This window comes from Bactrocera tryoni, unplaced genomic scaffold (genome assembly GCF_016617805.1).
Source record: "Bactrocera tryoni isolate S06 unplaced genomic scaffold, CSIRO_BtryS06_freeze2 scaffold_517, whole genome shotgun sequence".
Lineage (NCBI taxonomy): Eukaryota > Metazoa > Arthropoda > Insecta > Diptera > Tephritidae > Bactrocera > Bactrocera tryoni.
In genome coordinates this window covers 565,488-580,563 of record NW_024396204.1, presented here as the reverse complement: position 1 = coordinate 580,563, position 15,076 = coordinate 565,488, and the positions used below count along the sequence as shown (strand labels likewise).

The following is a 15,076-nucleotide window of genomic DNA, read 5'->3' as shown; positions in this document are numbered from 1 at the left end:
TTCCATTTTTTGGTAATTGGTAATTGACACATTCATTTAAAATAATTTGTGTGTATATGTCTATAGTCTAATAGCGATTTTTAATGAATAGTTTTGGAGTATTAAATTTGATTTAAATTACTTAATTCCTCTATTGGAGACATAATTAAGACATTCTAAAAACATTTCACGTAACATCTGAACCGGCGTTTGATCAATTTGCATTTTGATTCTATTGCATATTTTTATTTCGAACTGGGCACACAAGGTGGGCAGTCCAACCTCCTCGTAGAGCTTTCGAACACGATTAATTTTTTCCGGATCTGAAATGTGTAAAATGTAATATAAGTTAAAACATGAAGTACATTATGAAACAAGTAGTGAACAATGTATTATGTTCTTACTAATATTACCACAACTTACCTTTCTGTCCGTAGCACTCCTCCATAATAGCCCTTTGTTCTGAATCCGCTAATTCCATGCACTTCACCGCCAGCCAAGAACACTTGTTGGATTCAATATCTGTGCCGATTTTACCAGTGAAATCCGGATTTCCAAATGAATCAAGAAAATCATTTTGAACTTGAGCGTAATATCCTAACTCAAATGTAATTTTTTGACATTCTTCAAATATCTTTGGGTCCTTGACGCTGGAAATACAAAATACGGTGATGTCAAATTATTTGTTTTGTCGGCTCTCTGCTCACCCCGCCAAAAGCAAACCAGCCGCTACTGGTAAATAAAAAAAGTTGCTGGCGGCTTTATTCCTCACAACTGAATTCAATGTGTCCATATCGAACGAGTTCACGTGCCTTGTACTAACAATCACGTCCGTTGACTGACCGCAAATACATTTGAAAATGCATTCAAAAAATAACTCGAACAAATCAACATAACAATCCAAATGGCTAGAATGCTTTCTGAGAAGTTCGAAGATGGAATTCTCAAGCAATATAGAATCGTGTATGACATTCAAACCCACTCCATCCAATTTGTACCAACACACTTTCCCACGACGCGTGGTGCTGTTGTCCACTACATCATCGGTAATGAAGGCTAAAACATGGGCCTTCCGAACAAATAAAAAACATACGAAGCGAAATTTTTACGACCAAGCTCTCTATTTGTTATAACGTCTTTGACCTTAGAGATAATATTACAAAACCCTCAGTTATATATTTGATTGAGACTGAAAAGACGTGGCTATATGGCATACTAATGCTCCCACTGTATTTACAGTTAAATTGCCAGTGATTTTCTTTAAAATAAACAAAACATTTTGAGTAATGGAGTAGGTTCCATGTTGGAAAATACTTGGAATACGATAATAAAGTAAATTGATCATTTTTGAGGTTAGGAGTGAGAGTTAGGCCTAGAGCGATTTCATCTTTTTAGATATTAAGCTAAAATATGCTCAAGAATAAAATTCCTCTCATTGCCGTTGTGATATTTTACGTTCCTACCAAAATATACGTTCTAAATTGATTATTGTCATTTAAATGGCGTGGAGCACTTTCACCAGTCTCGAACATAACCGTTAATTTGGTCATTATTCGATTTCGCCCGTTTTCATCCACTAAGTTTCATCGAGTTATTTCAATTCTTATTCGAGTTATCGTTTGCAAGGGCAGACGGACGAACTGACAGAAACCCTTTCCTTAGCACTGCAATCTTTTAAAGCAATTATAATTTGTTTTCCTTTGTTTGAAGACAGAATTTTAGAATTTTTCAAAAGGATCGGAGAAGACGAAACTAGATACCGATCGGATTTTTGTAGTACAACTATATGTAGTGACCAAAACGCGGAATTATTAAAATGAAATAAAATGTATCTTTCGTGAATATTTAGTTTGAAAAAGGAGTTTTTGCTTGGATCTTGCAGTATACATACTATTTCAATGCACCAGCCAAGTATTTGTGCTAGTTTAATTTTTTCTGATGTGAGTTCCGGTTCTTGTACCATACTCTTATATGTCAATACGGGGATTATACCATGCTTCCCGTTTGAAAGTTGTAAATTGTACTCCAGAGTCTATGAAAAATAAAGTAAATTATAACTGTCATTAACTGAGCTAATTCATTCATTGCTTGATTTTTTTATTTCCCTTGCCTTTCTGAAGCTTTCCACCAAATCGTTGCATTGGTATCTTTCCAATATCTCAATAAGGTCATTAACAATGTCTAAAAATAAAAGAAAATACTGGTTTTATAATTGATTTTTTCTCCTAAAAGATGTTTGTAATATCTAAAATTAATCGATTTAGATATACGGGTATATATTCCCAACCAATCTGTGGAGGTTCGTATTGAAGATGGACGAAATCGGTTTACTGCCACAGCAACACAATGCCGTTAAGCGAAAACCATAGTAAAATGGCATGTCCTCATCCTATACCTCCAAATCAATTTCAACCAAAATTTGCGCATAACATTATCTTGACATCTTTATGTTAAGTGTAAAGGGCGAAATCAAACTACTACCACAAATGTCTACTTTCCATCTATCTCCATTCATTTTATAGTATATTTGCTCCAAAAAAATTAAACCCAAATAATCGAAATCAGACCATAACTTTTTAAGCCCTCAGATACAGATATACAGATTTTTATGGGTAGCTCAGAGAACGTTTTTTCCTGACAACAATATACCCTTGTGTAAAAGTAGGTATTTCTCCTAGGCCCATACACCTAATATAAAGATCTTCCTGCCGACTGTATAGCATATGTATATTCCAATCAATCTGTGAGATGTCTTATTGAAATTCAGATAACACCTTTTCCTTTCTTAATAATGTTTCTGCATGCTGCAAATGAATAAAATCGGGTAAATATTCTCCCATATTTCATATAATGTTATACATTTTATTTACAAATACTTCTCTTATGGATATACCTGGATAAACTGTCATATATTCACGGATCTCATGTTGTGTCGAAAAGTGATTTGACTTTGATACAATGTGATTCCCCAATGATGATGATGCCCTGAAGGTAAGAATTATTATAAATGAATTAAAATATATATTGTTTATTGAATATGGGGTATTCCATACCAAATCGACCACTTTTGAACCCGACCCCTTTAGATTTTGCTGAAACTTATCCATCCTTTTCTACCCTTTGAAAACCATTTTTGAGAATTTTTTCAAAATTTTTTGTCCAACTTCACAAAAGTTAAGAATTTTTCAAAAATGTGTAAATTTATTTAAAGAAAAATTGTCAAATTTTCAAAAATGAAAAATATACAAAAAATATATAAAAAAATCGACCCACTCCGGGATTAGCAAGGATTATTGTCAAATTAATTGAAGTTTTTTTTTAAGGAAAAAACAAAAAAAAAAAGGCGAACTTCCAAAAAAAAAATTACGACTTTTCTTAAAAAAACCGATTATTTTATATAATTGATCGTGTTAAATTTTTTTCGTGTATTTTTTCGAAAAGTTCATTCAAAAACAAAAATTGAAAAAAAAGATCCCCAAAAGTCAATTTCTACAAGAGTTATGGCTATTTGAAAATAAAAAAGCCATTTTTTTGAAAAATTCATAACTATTTTGAAGTTGGACAAAAAATTTTGAAAAAATTCTCAAAAATGTTTTTCAAAGTGTAGAAAAGGATAGATAAGTTTCAGCAAAATCTAAAGGGGTCGGGTTCAAAAGTGGTTGATTTGGTATGGAATACCCCATATATACAATAATATACAGACAATAATCCGACAATAATCGATAGAAATATATAATATAGCGGGACATGAAAGAATTTTCCTCCTGATTGGCCTTGTTAATTTCTAACCAGCTTTGGTCGAGTTGGATTTAATTGTTTCTTGGAAGTTGGCAAAAATTCTTAAAAAATTAAAGCAGCCTTCTACTTCTTCAATTTATTTTGGCGGCTTGTCTCTTCACCTGATGAAAATATTAAAAAAGTGGATATGGTGCTTGAAAATCGTCAGGCAAAGGCCGATCGAATGATTTTGTTAGATATTTAGGGTATGAAAAGCCTTTTTGCTCGATTCGTCCCGATAAAGCTGATTTTTTTTTCAAAAAGAATTATGAGTGAGTGAGTGACATGCAAACAAGTCTGCAATCATCGGAATGGAGGGGAAAAAATGAGCCGAACTATAAAAACCACGCCAAAGCCACTCAAGAATCAAGGTATGGAAATAAATTAAAATTCGCCGAAGAATACTGATGAATAGCTAAATATTTTTAAATATATATGTACACGCTTTGCTCCTTTTGAACCCTATTTAGGAAAATTTATAAATGTTCAACGTTTGAAGCTGAGCCGATTTAGCATTGTCCGTCTGTCCGTCTGAATACACGCAAACTAGCAAAACCCTGAGTTGCACCCGTCCTATACTAACCATGAAACGGAATACGCTGATATCGAACTGTCATGCCAACTGACCGTTAAACCCAAGTCCTTTTTTATTTGAAAGGGTATCTTCACGAAGTTTTTGGATTATCATCCAAGGCATCGCTACAGTCTCTGAACAAACTGTTTATCTCGAACTTTTAAAGCGTACGGGTATAACTTCCACACTAAAAATCAAGTCATAGATCTTATTATGCTACAACAATTATGCGCCTGTGAATGTTTTTTTTTTCTTATTTTTATAGTAGGAGGAAGACTGCGGGACTTTAATCCGCTAAACCTAACCTACTCCCATCTTATGTCTCTCCCACGGGAACACTGGACAAAGTATTACTTCATGCCTCAGAAGGGTACTATAGTTTCTGTGTAGCTAAAGTTAAGGTTTTTCTTGTTTTTGGTCAATTTAGCACTTACCGTTTTAATATTACGAAATACTGGGTTTCATTCAAATTAAATCTTAATGGAGTACCACCAGCACCAACTCCGAACATGCAACGGTATTGTGAGAATAGACGAAATGGAAATCGGATTTCGTTTTTTTCGATATTATTACCGCATTTTCCAACTATGCCAGCAGTTGTACTCGTACGTATCGGCAAAATTTTACGAATTATAGAAAACATTACCGAGAGTTTAGCTAAAAATTAACGAGAGTTTAATTAAATGTGACACAACTCAGAATAGTAGAGGATTACACAAACAAATAACTTATGTAACCTCAATCAAGCAATTGATAACCGTAATACTTCAACCTTTATTTACATATATTTATATTTTAGAATTATTGAAATTATTTTGAAAATTTTTCACTTGTTATATTCTTAAAGCATAAGTTTAATAAATAGTAAAACCCCGAACTCTAAAGATGGAGATCGATATTCTACTTTACGCAGATACTTATAAACTTAGCCACATCAAATAGAAATAATATACTTGTAGATGCGGTTTCTTAAATGGCTTTGTGCAAAGTAATTTTATATTTCGACCGGAATCAGATGCTGATGCGACGTGCGTGTAGAGCCCACCTAAAACGGAATACATCTGTTTACTTATTTTAAAGCAAAAACGATCTAGCTTATCCGACTCGTGCACTCGGTTTGCATTGACATACATTTAGTAGAAACTTTCAAATTCTTTCAATTTTAAATCTGACCCTCTGATAACATTAGCGCTAAGCTTTTTCATTTTCTAAAAAGTCAGAAATGATATTCATTTAGAGGATAGTAACAATCTAGTTTAGAATTACATTCATGAACACATACATACTCATGAATATGTTTAATATAAAGTTAGGAATGAAGGCAGTTGCAGATGATTTAGTCCTTCAATAATATATTTATATAAAAATAAAATAAAATTATATGTATTATGAAAAGGCCGTATACATATATGGGATTAAATTAGTGGAAAAATTAACTCATCCATTCATTATTTTTACCGAATTAAGTTCAGAGAAAGATTGCCCACTTTCATATGTAATCGGAAATTTTTTGGTTTCCATACCTTTATTGACCTCATCGATCATTATAGAAGCGCTTTAAATAAATATTAGGAAACAGGACAAAGTTTTGAGAGAGTTCACCTGGTTTCCGGAAAATAATTGAAAATACCTAGTACCACAAAACCGTAAATTAGTTCCCAAGTAGCTAATTTCTTTGCTTATTTGTTCTTTTGTGGTACCCGTCTTTACTTAATTTCATAATCATTGTCATAAATTTGACAAAGAATTTCTGTCAAAATCCCTCGCGGAACTGCATCTGATGTTTTTTGGATATTCATAAGAATACGGTTGCATGTCTCTTCCTCATATTTGGCATAAATATTGAGCATATCCAATTCTTCGTAAACTTGCTTAACGCGCGCTATCTTCTGAGGATCTAAAATAATGGGAGATTTAATCAAAACCAAAAATTTGCAAATCTTCTTATCCATATATAGTGATACCACCAACTAACCATTATGCCCATAACAGTCTGCCATAATAGACTTTTGTTGTGGGTTTGCCAGTTCCATACATTTCACCGCCAACCAGGAGCATTTGTTAGTTTCAATATCTGTGCCGATTTTGCCAGTGAATTCATATTCACCGAAACAGTTATGAAAATCATTTTGAACTTGCGAATAATGACCCAAGTCAAATAAAATGCTTTGGGATTCATCGAAAACGTGCTTATCTTTAACTCTGCAAATAATACAGAAAATTACAAATTAAACAAAAAATTAAGATCGGTCGTAGCCGAACATCAAACTGTCTCATAATTTCCAAAAGGAAGGGCTGAACTTATCATTTTATACTTTGGCAAATTACCAAATTGAACAAAAAGACAGAGAAATGCTTTCAGGAGTTGGAAAACTTTATATGTTATAAGTTCACTTAATTTTGCTAAGTTATCTTACATATTGATCGATATATGTACATATACTATGGTATGCAGTAAAACGGGCGTTTTGAATATCACGTGTACCAAATTTCATCAATATATCTTAATATTTCTCAAGTTTTCGCGTGCGCGGAAGGACAGCCAGATTTGCTTTTCAAATCGTCATTCTGAACATTTTTATATATAAAACACTATTTCATTATAAGTTAACAATTCTAACGTTCTGACCTTTTCGTCACTAAAATCTTTTAATGGATATATACAAATGCATACATACGAATATACTTGTATGTATGAACACACCTATTATTCTCTGTGGGACATGTTGCGGGGAGTCATATGTGTTGTAAAATAGACATGATACTTACCCTGCCAAATGAAGCCCTGCAAAAACAGGCAAATAAAAAAAATGACAGGAAGTCTTATTCAACACTAGCGAATCATACGTCTCCATATTGAAGGTAGTCACATTCCTTTTAGTGAGAAGCAAATCTAATGATTGCCCACATAAACATTTAAAAGTGTTTTGATGAAACAATTCGAGAAGATCAACATAGCAATCTAAGTGGCGGAAATGTTTCTTGAGAAGCTCATAAATTCCATTCTCTATCAGGATTGCATCATTTATGGCGGAGAGACCGACCTCCTCCAACTTATGCCAACACAATTGACCACGACGTCTTATGCTTTTGTCCAATATGTCATCGGTCATGAGTATGAACCACAGCATCTATTGGACATAGAAATACAACGCATCGCTATATTATAATATTTTTACACATTACAATTTCAAAACACCAGCCAAGCATATATGCCAATCTTAAATGTTACGCATTTATTTGCTCGTCTTTTGCTACACTTTTGTATGTCAAAACGGGGATTAGGCCATTTTTGTAATTTGTAAGTGATAAATTATACTGCAGACACTATAAAATGAAAAATATGTATTTGAAATTATGATTAACTAAACAAAAACCGATACCTTCCTGAACCGTTGCCCCGCTTCTTTGCTGTTGTATCGTTCAGCTATAGAGCCAAGGCCGCGCACAACATCTTGAAAAAATTAAAACTGTGTGTTAATAGTGTGTGCCACTTAATTAGCGGTAGAGAATTCTTTAAACTTTTGTTCGTTAGTGCACCGCTTTCTCATGGTTTTTGGAACCTTTTTCATGGAAGCTTTTATTAAAGCTTTAAAAATACGTACTTTATACAAACATATGTAAATTCAATTTGTGAAGAATTTAACTTAAAAACCCCGAAGATATTAGCGACCACATATTGAAATCCCCAATCAGACTCGGTTTAGTACGAGCAATTTGGAAGTCGTAACTTTAGTTTTACCTGGCAATACGGCATCGAAATCTCGTATTTCATCTTTTGACATCAATCGTCTAGAAATTAATCCAAAATTTTGTTCCAATGCTGGTGATCGGCTGAGAAATATAATACAATACAATGTGTAAGTAAGGAAGTTTCATCCATATATGTACATACGTGTAAAATTACCCGCTTAATTGACCTCGGTTAATTGGTATGTTATTAAAAAAATATACTTTTAATTTCCCCAAGCTTATTACAAAAAAACTTTCTTTAAAAAGTTATCTCTGGCATCTACAATTGAAAATTCATATTACCTATTTTGTTCCTCAAATTGTTTGTTTTATATAACAATATCTCTAAATATATAAGTGCATTGTCTTCTGTTTGTTCATCATATTTTTTGCGTTGAAAGTGAAAAATTTTATTAAGGTTTCATTGCTAAGAACTAAATACTAAATACCCAAAGGGTACATATGAGTTTATGAGTTTCATTTGATTAGGTTGCCTAATTAAGCGCGATTGTAGTAATTGAACAAATTCCTCAATTAAACGAGTATCAGTTAATTGTACCAAATATTGTGCAATTTTTGAAGTCCAATTATCCGGGGGATATGTAGCATAATTTTTACTCAATTTTAGCTTGCGTGGCCAGACGGACGAACAGTAAGTCACCTGGATTTCAACTCGTCTCGCCATCCTGATTATATAGTTTACATATACTATATAGTATACAATATATCTATCTCGATGAGTTTTAATTGTTACAAACAACCGTAAGGTGAACACAATCATTTACCGTCGCAACATGTTGTGAGAGTATAATAATTATGTACATATGTACACATACTCGTACATATACTGGATTTGAATTGTAATATTGCAAGTGTTGTAATTTACGTGCGAGTATATTCATAAATTTACAAACTCATTGTACACAATAATGTACGATGCGTCGAAGGTGCTGACCATTTTCACTCACCTTATTTTATTTCCGATGTAGTTTAGTGGCGCCTCCCGAGTAGGTGATGGTTTAGTAACTTTAGTTCCGGAGTGATTTGATGCATAGCGATGTGACGTGGAAGGAAAACAGTACGATTTGTTGTTATTGTTGCTAATGTTGCTAATGTTACTCTCCACAGTGACTGCGTTTACAAAAGCTGGTTGTATTTGCCGCCATTTTCGAAGAATATAATACATTTTTCTAAATTTTTGAAGATTTGTTCAAAAATAATTCTGAAGTAAACTATCATAACCAGTATAAAGAAATACATACATATGTATAAATTAATTAAGCATTAGCAAGGGGCGCCTGTGGGCTATAAATTTGACAATGGGCGTGCTCCCACCTATCTCCCAAACGATTCGTGCTAAAACGCCTATCTACACTGTAAAAATGAAAGATGGGCAGGCTCCACTCTCTATATAATGGTATTAAAACTACTAAAAACGTCAGAGACAGTAAATTTTACCTCCAAGATGGTAAGAGAGGGTTTGAAAATTGAACAATGGACGCTACACCGTTCACTTTTAGGTAAAACCACAGATCACGGAACCTGCTTGACTGATTTCAATCAAATTCGGTACATGAAATTTGTATCACACAAAATGAAAATGAGCGAAATCGTTATATACGCCACGCCTACTTTCCATATAACACTATTTAAAATTCTATTTGATCATTTCCCTTTCCAGTATACGAATCAATTAGCAATAACTAGATAAAACTTTGACCTTTGAAGTATGTTACCGACCGAATATGTGGACCCCAGTACCTATAGTTGACTTTTTACTTCACTCTTATATCTTATATAAAATATTTCGAGCTTACGGGTGATTTTATATCGCATATATCGGCCAATATATGAGTTACCTCAATGACAATTAGAAAGCAAATTTTTTACATAAGTGAATCTTTGTGTTAAAAATAGAAAAAAATGGGCGAAAACTTGACCTAGCCCTGATATAACTAACAAGCCTGACGTACCTGAACCCCAGCTTTAATCCAAGCAAGTTGGAAAAGTATGAAAAGTTCGGTTTTACCCGAACCCTTTCCTTAATTCTTAAATATTTAAAATAGGTTAGCTGCAAAGAGGGATAGAGAGCGACCCAGATCTTGCAAAGTAGCGCACTAGGTAATTGTTTTTGACCCTATGTACCATAAATAGACATACATTTAATTGAGGCACTTCTTCATGACACGTCCTGTACGCCTATGATCTTATAGTTATAAATAAATTTGTAGTTCATAGCGGAAACTATTAAATTTGTATACTACGTATATACTTGATTTAGATTATGTCAATGTCAGATCTATTCATATGCCAAATATAAAACTGATATCACGAAGTTTAGTTACTTCCAGCGGAAATTAAAATAAATCAGTGAATTTTTTTTTTTTGGACTTTAAAACAGAGAAAAAAGAAAACGATTTAAGCTTATCTTCTTCTTATTATTACTATTATTCACCTTCACTGCCACTAATATAATTTTTTGTTAATAATTTTAGATTTGAATATTGAATTGATATTGAATTGATATTGAATTCAAAACATGTGTATAGCGCCACTGACAAAATAAAACTGCACGGAAATACTACAGATTACAAAAATATAAAATATAAACGTGAAGTATCACTGCTTCTCGTATTTATAGTATTTACTTTTAAATACACGATGACCTTTAATAAAATCATTTATAACAAAGTTCAAATTATCTTTCTAAACATATGGTATGCACTCACAAACACTTGAAGTTCCGAAGTTCATTCCCAATACCAAGGCTTTTTAAACCTAAACATACTTATTTTGATCGTTGTGATTAATTGAATACATCCGGTGAACTACTTATGTGGTGGTGTTCGTAGCTGTTTAGGTATTATGAGCGATGCACGGGAGGAAACTAGGAACATTTCCCACGACAGCCGGTTTTACGTTGGCGAGACAATATTTTTGCTGGCATTGAGTCTAACCCGGCCGTGGAAGAATTTTTCTGCTACGTCTGCGCTAAAAGGCTCCATCTCTTAAGACCTCCACAGGCTTTAAGACACGCCGCGAGTAAACCACCAGTTACTTGGCGCCATGCTCTCAACGCACTACTGTAACATTTGCCTCTACGGCTGTTCAATCAGCACCAAGTTCGCACACTGCGTCGCCACTTCACCCGAGTAGCCAACGGACCCCATGTCCATAGCTGCAGTCCAAGAAGCCAAGTTAAACAGCCGCTCAAATCTTCTGAGTTGTGCATGTTTCAACGAGGCCTAGCCTTGTACAACATGAACACCAGAACATAGGTGTGCTACTTCGTGGTGTAAGCCGTTTGGTACTAAGCGACTTTAGCGCATATCACGATCTTTGGCAAACCTGCCTGTCAAAAGAGCGTAAGGGGATGGCGATAGCAGAGCAGATAGACGACTCGATACTACGTACAATGAATGAAGAAGCCCCCACCAGAATTATTGGCATCTGCACCGTAATCGTTGGCGAACGTCAATTCCGCAAGGAGATCGCAGTTTCTACCGCGCGCTTCATCCAGGCTGGAAGAATCCTGGAACTCTGATTTCCCAGCCGAAGCAGCTGTTTTAGTTAATAAGAGCGACTCCTGACGCCATGCTGATCCTTGTGATCCCCGAATAAGGCAAATGATAATTCAACACAAGCGGACAAAATGGATAGACCACCTGAAGTCTTGCAATCTTTGCACCGTTGTTGTTGTTGCTAGGATGGTAAGGTTATTTAGGTTGTTGTCGACGTCATCTAGCGTGCTGTTGCGAAGAGGTCGGGCCAAGGGAAAGGGGTGTTAGATGAGTGGGGTTGGCTGGGCATGCAAAGAGATGGCCAGTGTCATGCGGAGACTCATTGTATGCAGGACATATGTTGGGTATGTCGGGGTCTATTCTGAACAAGTAGGAGCTTAACCTGCTACAGTGTCCAGAACGAAGCTGCACAAGGGTCACTCACGTTTCTCGCGCCAACTCGAGCTCTTCGTTCGGAAGTTAGTTCCGTCCGAAGTCCGGTCGGCGTACTGTTCGATGTCGTCGACGTAATTGAGGAAATACCTCTTGATGTTCCCAGGGGCGGTTCCCCTCCAAGCAGGTAGCTGCAGGGGTGATTTCTGCGAAAACATCCCGCTGCTTGGAGAGGAGTTCACTATGCTCCTTAACTGGGAGCATAAGCGTCTCACTATATAGATGTTCGGTGGGAGACATTAAGAGGCATCCCGTCGTGGTCCGGAATGCAGTGTTCTGATAGGTCTGAAGTTTCTTCATCTGCGTACCACTGCATCCAAGCGACCATATTTGTGAGGCGTAATTGAGGATCGCCCGGCCGATTACCTTGTAGGTTGCCAACAACGTGTTGTTGTTTTCTCCCCATGTGCTGCCGGCTAAAGACTTGGGGATTTTGTTGCGGCTCTATACTCCTTCGTCCAGTTCGTAAATATAGTCGCTGTGGATTTGGTGGAGGAAAGTGTTAGATTCCGCGCAGAGAAGAAAAGAGAAAAGCCGGAGAGATAGCTGTTTACTTTTGAACACATGCCATTGATTCCATTGCCCGACGTCAATATCGCGTAATCATCAGCGTGCTAGGTTATCAAAACTCCCTGTGGCGGCTGTGGGAGTTTCGAGATACAGAAGTTAAAAGGAGCGGAGAGAAGACACCACCCTGCGGAACTCTTAATTCTTCTCAGTTTAGATATTTCTCCTCGAAATAGTGCGAATGATTGTCGACCGCTTAGCTAGTTCATGGTCCTCCTATTCAGTCCTGGAGATAGCGTAGTTTTTTCGATAAAAAGCCTTTGACAAGTCCAACGCTACGATGATCGTTCTCTAACAGGGTGGTTTCTGGTTGAGGCCACGAACAATCTGAGCGGTTATGACGATAAGTGCTGTAGGAGTAGCAAGACCTCAAGTATTTTCACCACTGGAGAGAGGAGAGTTATCGGGCGATAGGACTCCCCTTTGTTGGCGGGTATTTTCTGGTTGAGGCCACGAACAATCTGAGCGTTTATGACGCTAAGTGCTGGGGTGGGGCTGTACACTTTTCGGAATTCATACTGGTTGTCGGCTAGGCTCAGGTGGTAAGTGAAGGTCGGAAGTAGCAAGGCCTCAAGTGTCTTCACTACTGGAGAGAGGAGAGTTATCGGGCGATAGGACTCTCCTTTGTTGGCGGGTTTCCCACGTTTCAGTAATGGGGATAGCTCGCGCACTTCAGAGGGTCCGAAGAGACGTGATCGTTGAATTAAATTTCAATTCGGTCATTATATCTCTTCGGGTTAGACAAAGCCTTGACAGTAGCCCAAAGCCCAATCGAACGAGTTTACATGCCTTGTACTAACAATCACATCCGTTGACTGGCCGCAAATACATTTGAAAATGCATTCAGAAAATAACTCGAACAAATCAATATAACAATATATATACATATACATACAATGAAATGTTGATATTTGATTGAGACTGAAAGGTCGTGGCTATATGGCATACTAATGCTCCCCCTGTATTTACAGTTAAATTGCCAGTGATTTTCTTCAAAATAACCAAACCTTTTGAGTAAAGAGTAATGGAGTAGGTTCCATGTTGGAAAATACTGAATACTGGCCGGATTGACTTGTATCCATGAAATAAACAAAGTTGGAAAAAAATGATTATAGAGTAATGGTCGCGCCTCATCGATAATAAAGTAAATTAATCATTTTTGAGGTTAGGAGTAAGAGTTAGGCCTGAAGTGATTTCATCTTTTTAGACATTAAGCTAAAATATGCTCAAGAAAACATTTCCTCTCATTGCCGTTGTGATATTTTACTTTCCTACCAAAATATACGTTCTAAATTGAAATGGAAGTAAATATATTATTGTCATTTAAATGGCGTGGAGCACTTCACCAGTCTTGATCATAACCGTTAATTTGGTCATTATTCGATTTCGTCCGTTTTCACCCACTAAGTTTTATCAAGATATCTCAATGCTTATTCGAGTTATAGTTTGCTAGGGCAGACGGACGAACGCACAGAAATTCTTTCCTTAGAATTACAGTCTTTTAAAGTAATTAAAGCTTTGAAGACTTTGACTGAAGACAGAAATTTGGAATTTTTCAAAAGGATCGGAGAAGACGAAACTAGATACCGATCGGATTTTTGTAGTACAACCACTATATGTACTGACCAAAACCGGGAATTATTACAATGAAAGTAAATGTATCTTTCGTGAATATTTAGTTTGAAAAAGGAGTTTTTGCTTGGATCTTGCAGTATACATACTATTTCAATGCACCAGCCAAGCATTTGTGCTAATTTTTTCTGATGTGAGTTCCAGTTCTTGTACCATACTCCTATATGTCAATACGGGGATTATACCATGCTTCCCGTTTGAAAGTTGTAAATTGTACTCCAGAGTCTATGAAAAATAAAGTAAATTATAACTGTCATTAACTGAGTAAATTCAATCATTGCTTGATTTTTTTATTTCCCTTGCCTTTCTGAAGCTTTCCACCAAATCGTTGCATTGGTATCTTTCCAATATCTCAATAAGCTCATTAACAATGTCTAAAAATAAAAGACAATACTGGTAATTGATTTGCTCTCTTAAGAGTTGTTTGTAATATCTAAAACTAATCGATTTAGATATAGGGTTATATATTTCCAACCAATTTGTGGAGGTTAGGATTGGAGATGGGCGAAATCGGCAATAAAAATTGTGAAATAAAGCTTTAAAATATAATAATAGTGCCTGAAAAGTTCGAAATCAGACCATAGCTTTTTAAGCCCTCATATACGGATCTACGGGTCTTTATGGGTAGCTCTTTACCGGAAATATCAGTCAATGTATGAGATATATTATTTAAATTCAGAGAGCATCTTTTCCTGACAACAATATACCCTTGTGTTAAAAGTAGGTAAAACCGATTGTTCGATATTTCTCCTAGGCTCATACACCTAATATATGTAAGGATCTTCCGGCTGACTGTATAGCATATACATATGTATATTAGCCAATTTGCCAGATATGTTATTGAAATTATATATAGACCCTG

General features: G+C 35.7%; 2 protein-coding genes across 6 annotated transcripts; both read right to left on the bottom strand.

The window, feature by feature from the left end:
- Positions 1-5: 5 nt before the first annotated feature.
- LOC120781225 (farnesyl pyrophosphate synthase-like) lies at positions 6-5,610 on the bottom strand. Of its 2 annotated transcripts, none has more exons than XM_040113358.1 (8): positions 5,284-5,610; positions 4,765-4,987; positions 2,873-2,964; positions 2,090-2,160; positions 1,871-2,011; positions 687-1,048; positions 403-629; positions 6-302 (listed from the first exon to the last, which is right to left on the bottom strand). In XM_040113358.1, exons 2-8 carry the CDS (start codon positions 4,971-4,973, stop codon positions 118-120), a joined length of 1,287 nt encoding a protein of 428 aa, XP_039969292.1. In that variant the 5' UTR covers positions 4,974-4,987; positions 5,284-5,610; the 3' UTR covers positions 6-117. The 2 variants fall into 2 exon arrangements, with proteins under 2 accessions (XP_039969292.1, XP_039969290.1); XM_040113356.1 differs by having other exon boundaries at positions 118-302; positions 5,235-5,610.
- Positions 5,611-5,822: 212 nt separating this feature from the next.
- Positions 5,823-10,591, bottom strand: LOC120781221 (farnesyl pyrophosphate synthase-like). Of its 4 annotated transcripts, XM_040113350.1 has the most exons (6): positions 9,031-9,120; positions 8,073-8,164; positions 7,714-7,784; positions 7,100-7,657; positions 6,306-6,532; positions 5,823-6,227 (listed from the first exon to the last, which is right to left on the bottom strand). In XM_040113350.1, exons 4-6 carry the CDS (start codon positions 7,459-7,461, stop codon positions 6,037-6,039), a joined length of 780 nt encoding a protein of 259 aa, XP_039969284.1. In that variant the 5' UTR covers positions 7,462-7,657; positions 7,714-7,784; positions 8,073-8,164; positions 9,031-9,120; the 3' UTR covers positions 5,823-6,036. The 4 variants fall into 4 exon arrangements, with proteins under 4 accessions (XP_039969284.1, XP_039969285.1, XP_039969286.1 ...); XM_040113353.1 differs by lacking the exons at positions 5,823-6,227; positions 6,306-6,532 and adding an exon at positions 10,518-10,591 and having other exon boundaries at positions 7,478-7,657; positions 9,031-9,252; XM_040113351.1 differs by lacking the exons at positions 7,100-7,657; positions 7,714-7,784; positions 8,073-8,164 and adding an exon at positions 10,518-10,574 and having other exon boundaries at positions 9,031-9,252.
- Positions 10,592-15,076: the final 4,485 nt, after the last annotated feature.

Coding starts and splice junctions, on each gene's coding strand:
- LOC120781221 (XM_040113350.1), bottom strand. CDS start 7,461: ATGCTGTGGTTCATACTCATGACCGATGACATATTGGACAAAAGCATA. Junction 6,533..7,099: donor GCAGGGCTTCATTTGGCAGG/GTAAGTATCATG, acceptor TATTATTTGCAG/AGTTAAAGATAAGCACGTTT. Junction 6,228..6,305: donor AGACTGTTATGGGCATAATG/GTTAGTTGGTGG, acceptor CCATTATTTTAG/ATCCTCAGAAGATAGCGCGC.
- LOC120781225 (XM_040113358.1), bottom strand. CDS start 4,973: ATGTTTTCTATAATTCGTAAAATTTTGCCGATACGTACGAGTACAACT. Junction 1,049..1,870: donor TTGGCTGGTGCATTGAAATA/GTATGTATACTG, acceptor TTTGTTCGGAAG/GCCCATGTTTTAGCCTTCAT. Junction 630..686: donor GCTGGTTTGCTTTTGGCGGG/GTGAGCAGAGAG, acceptor TTGTATTTCCAG/CGTCAAGGACCCAAAGATAT.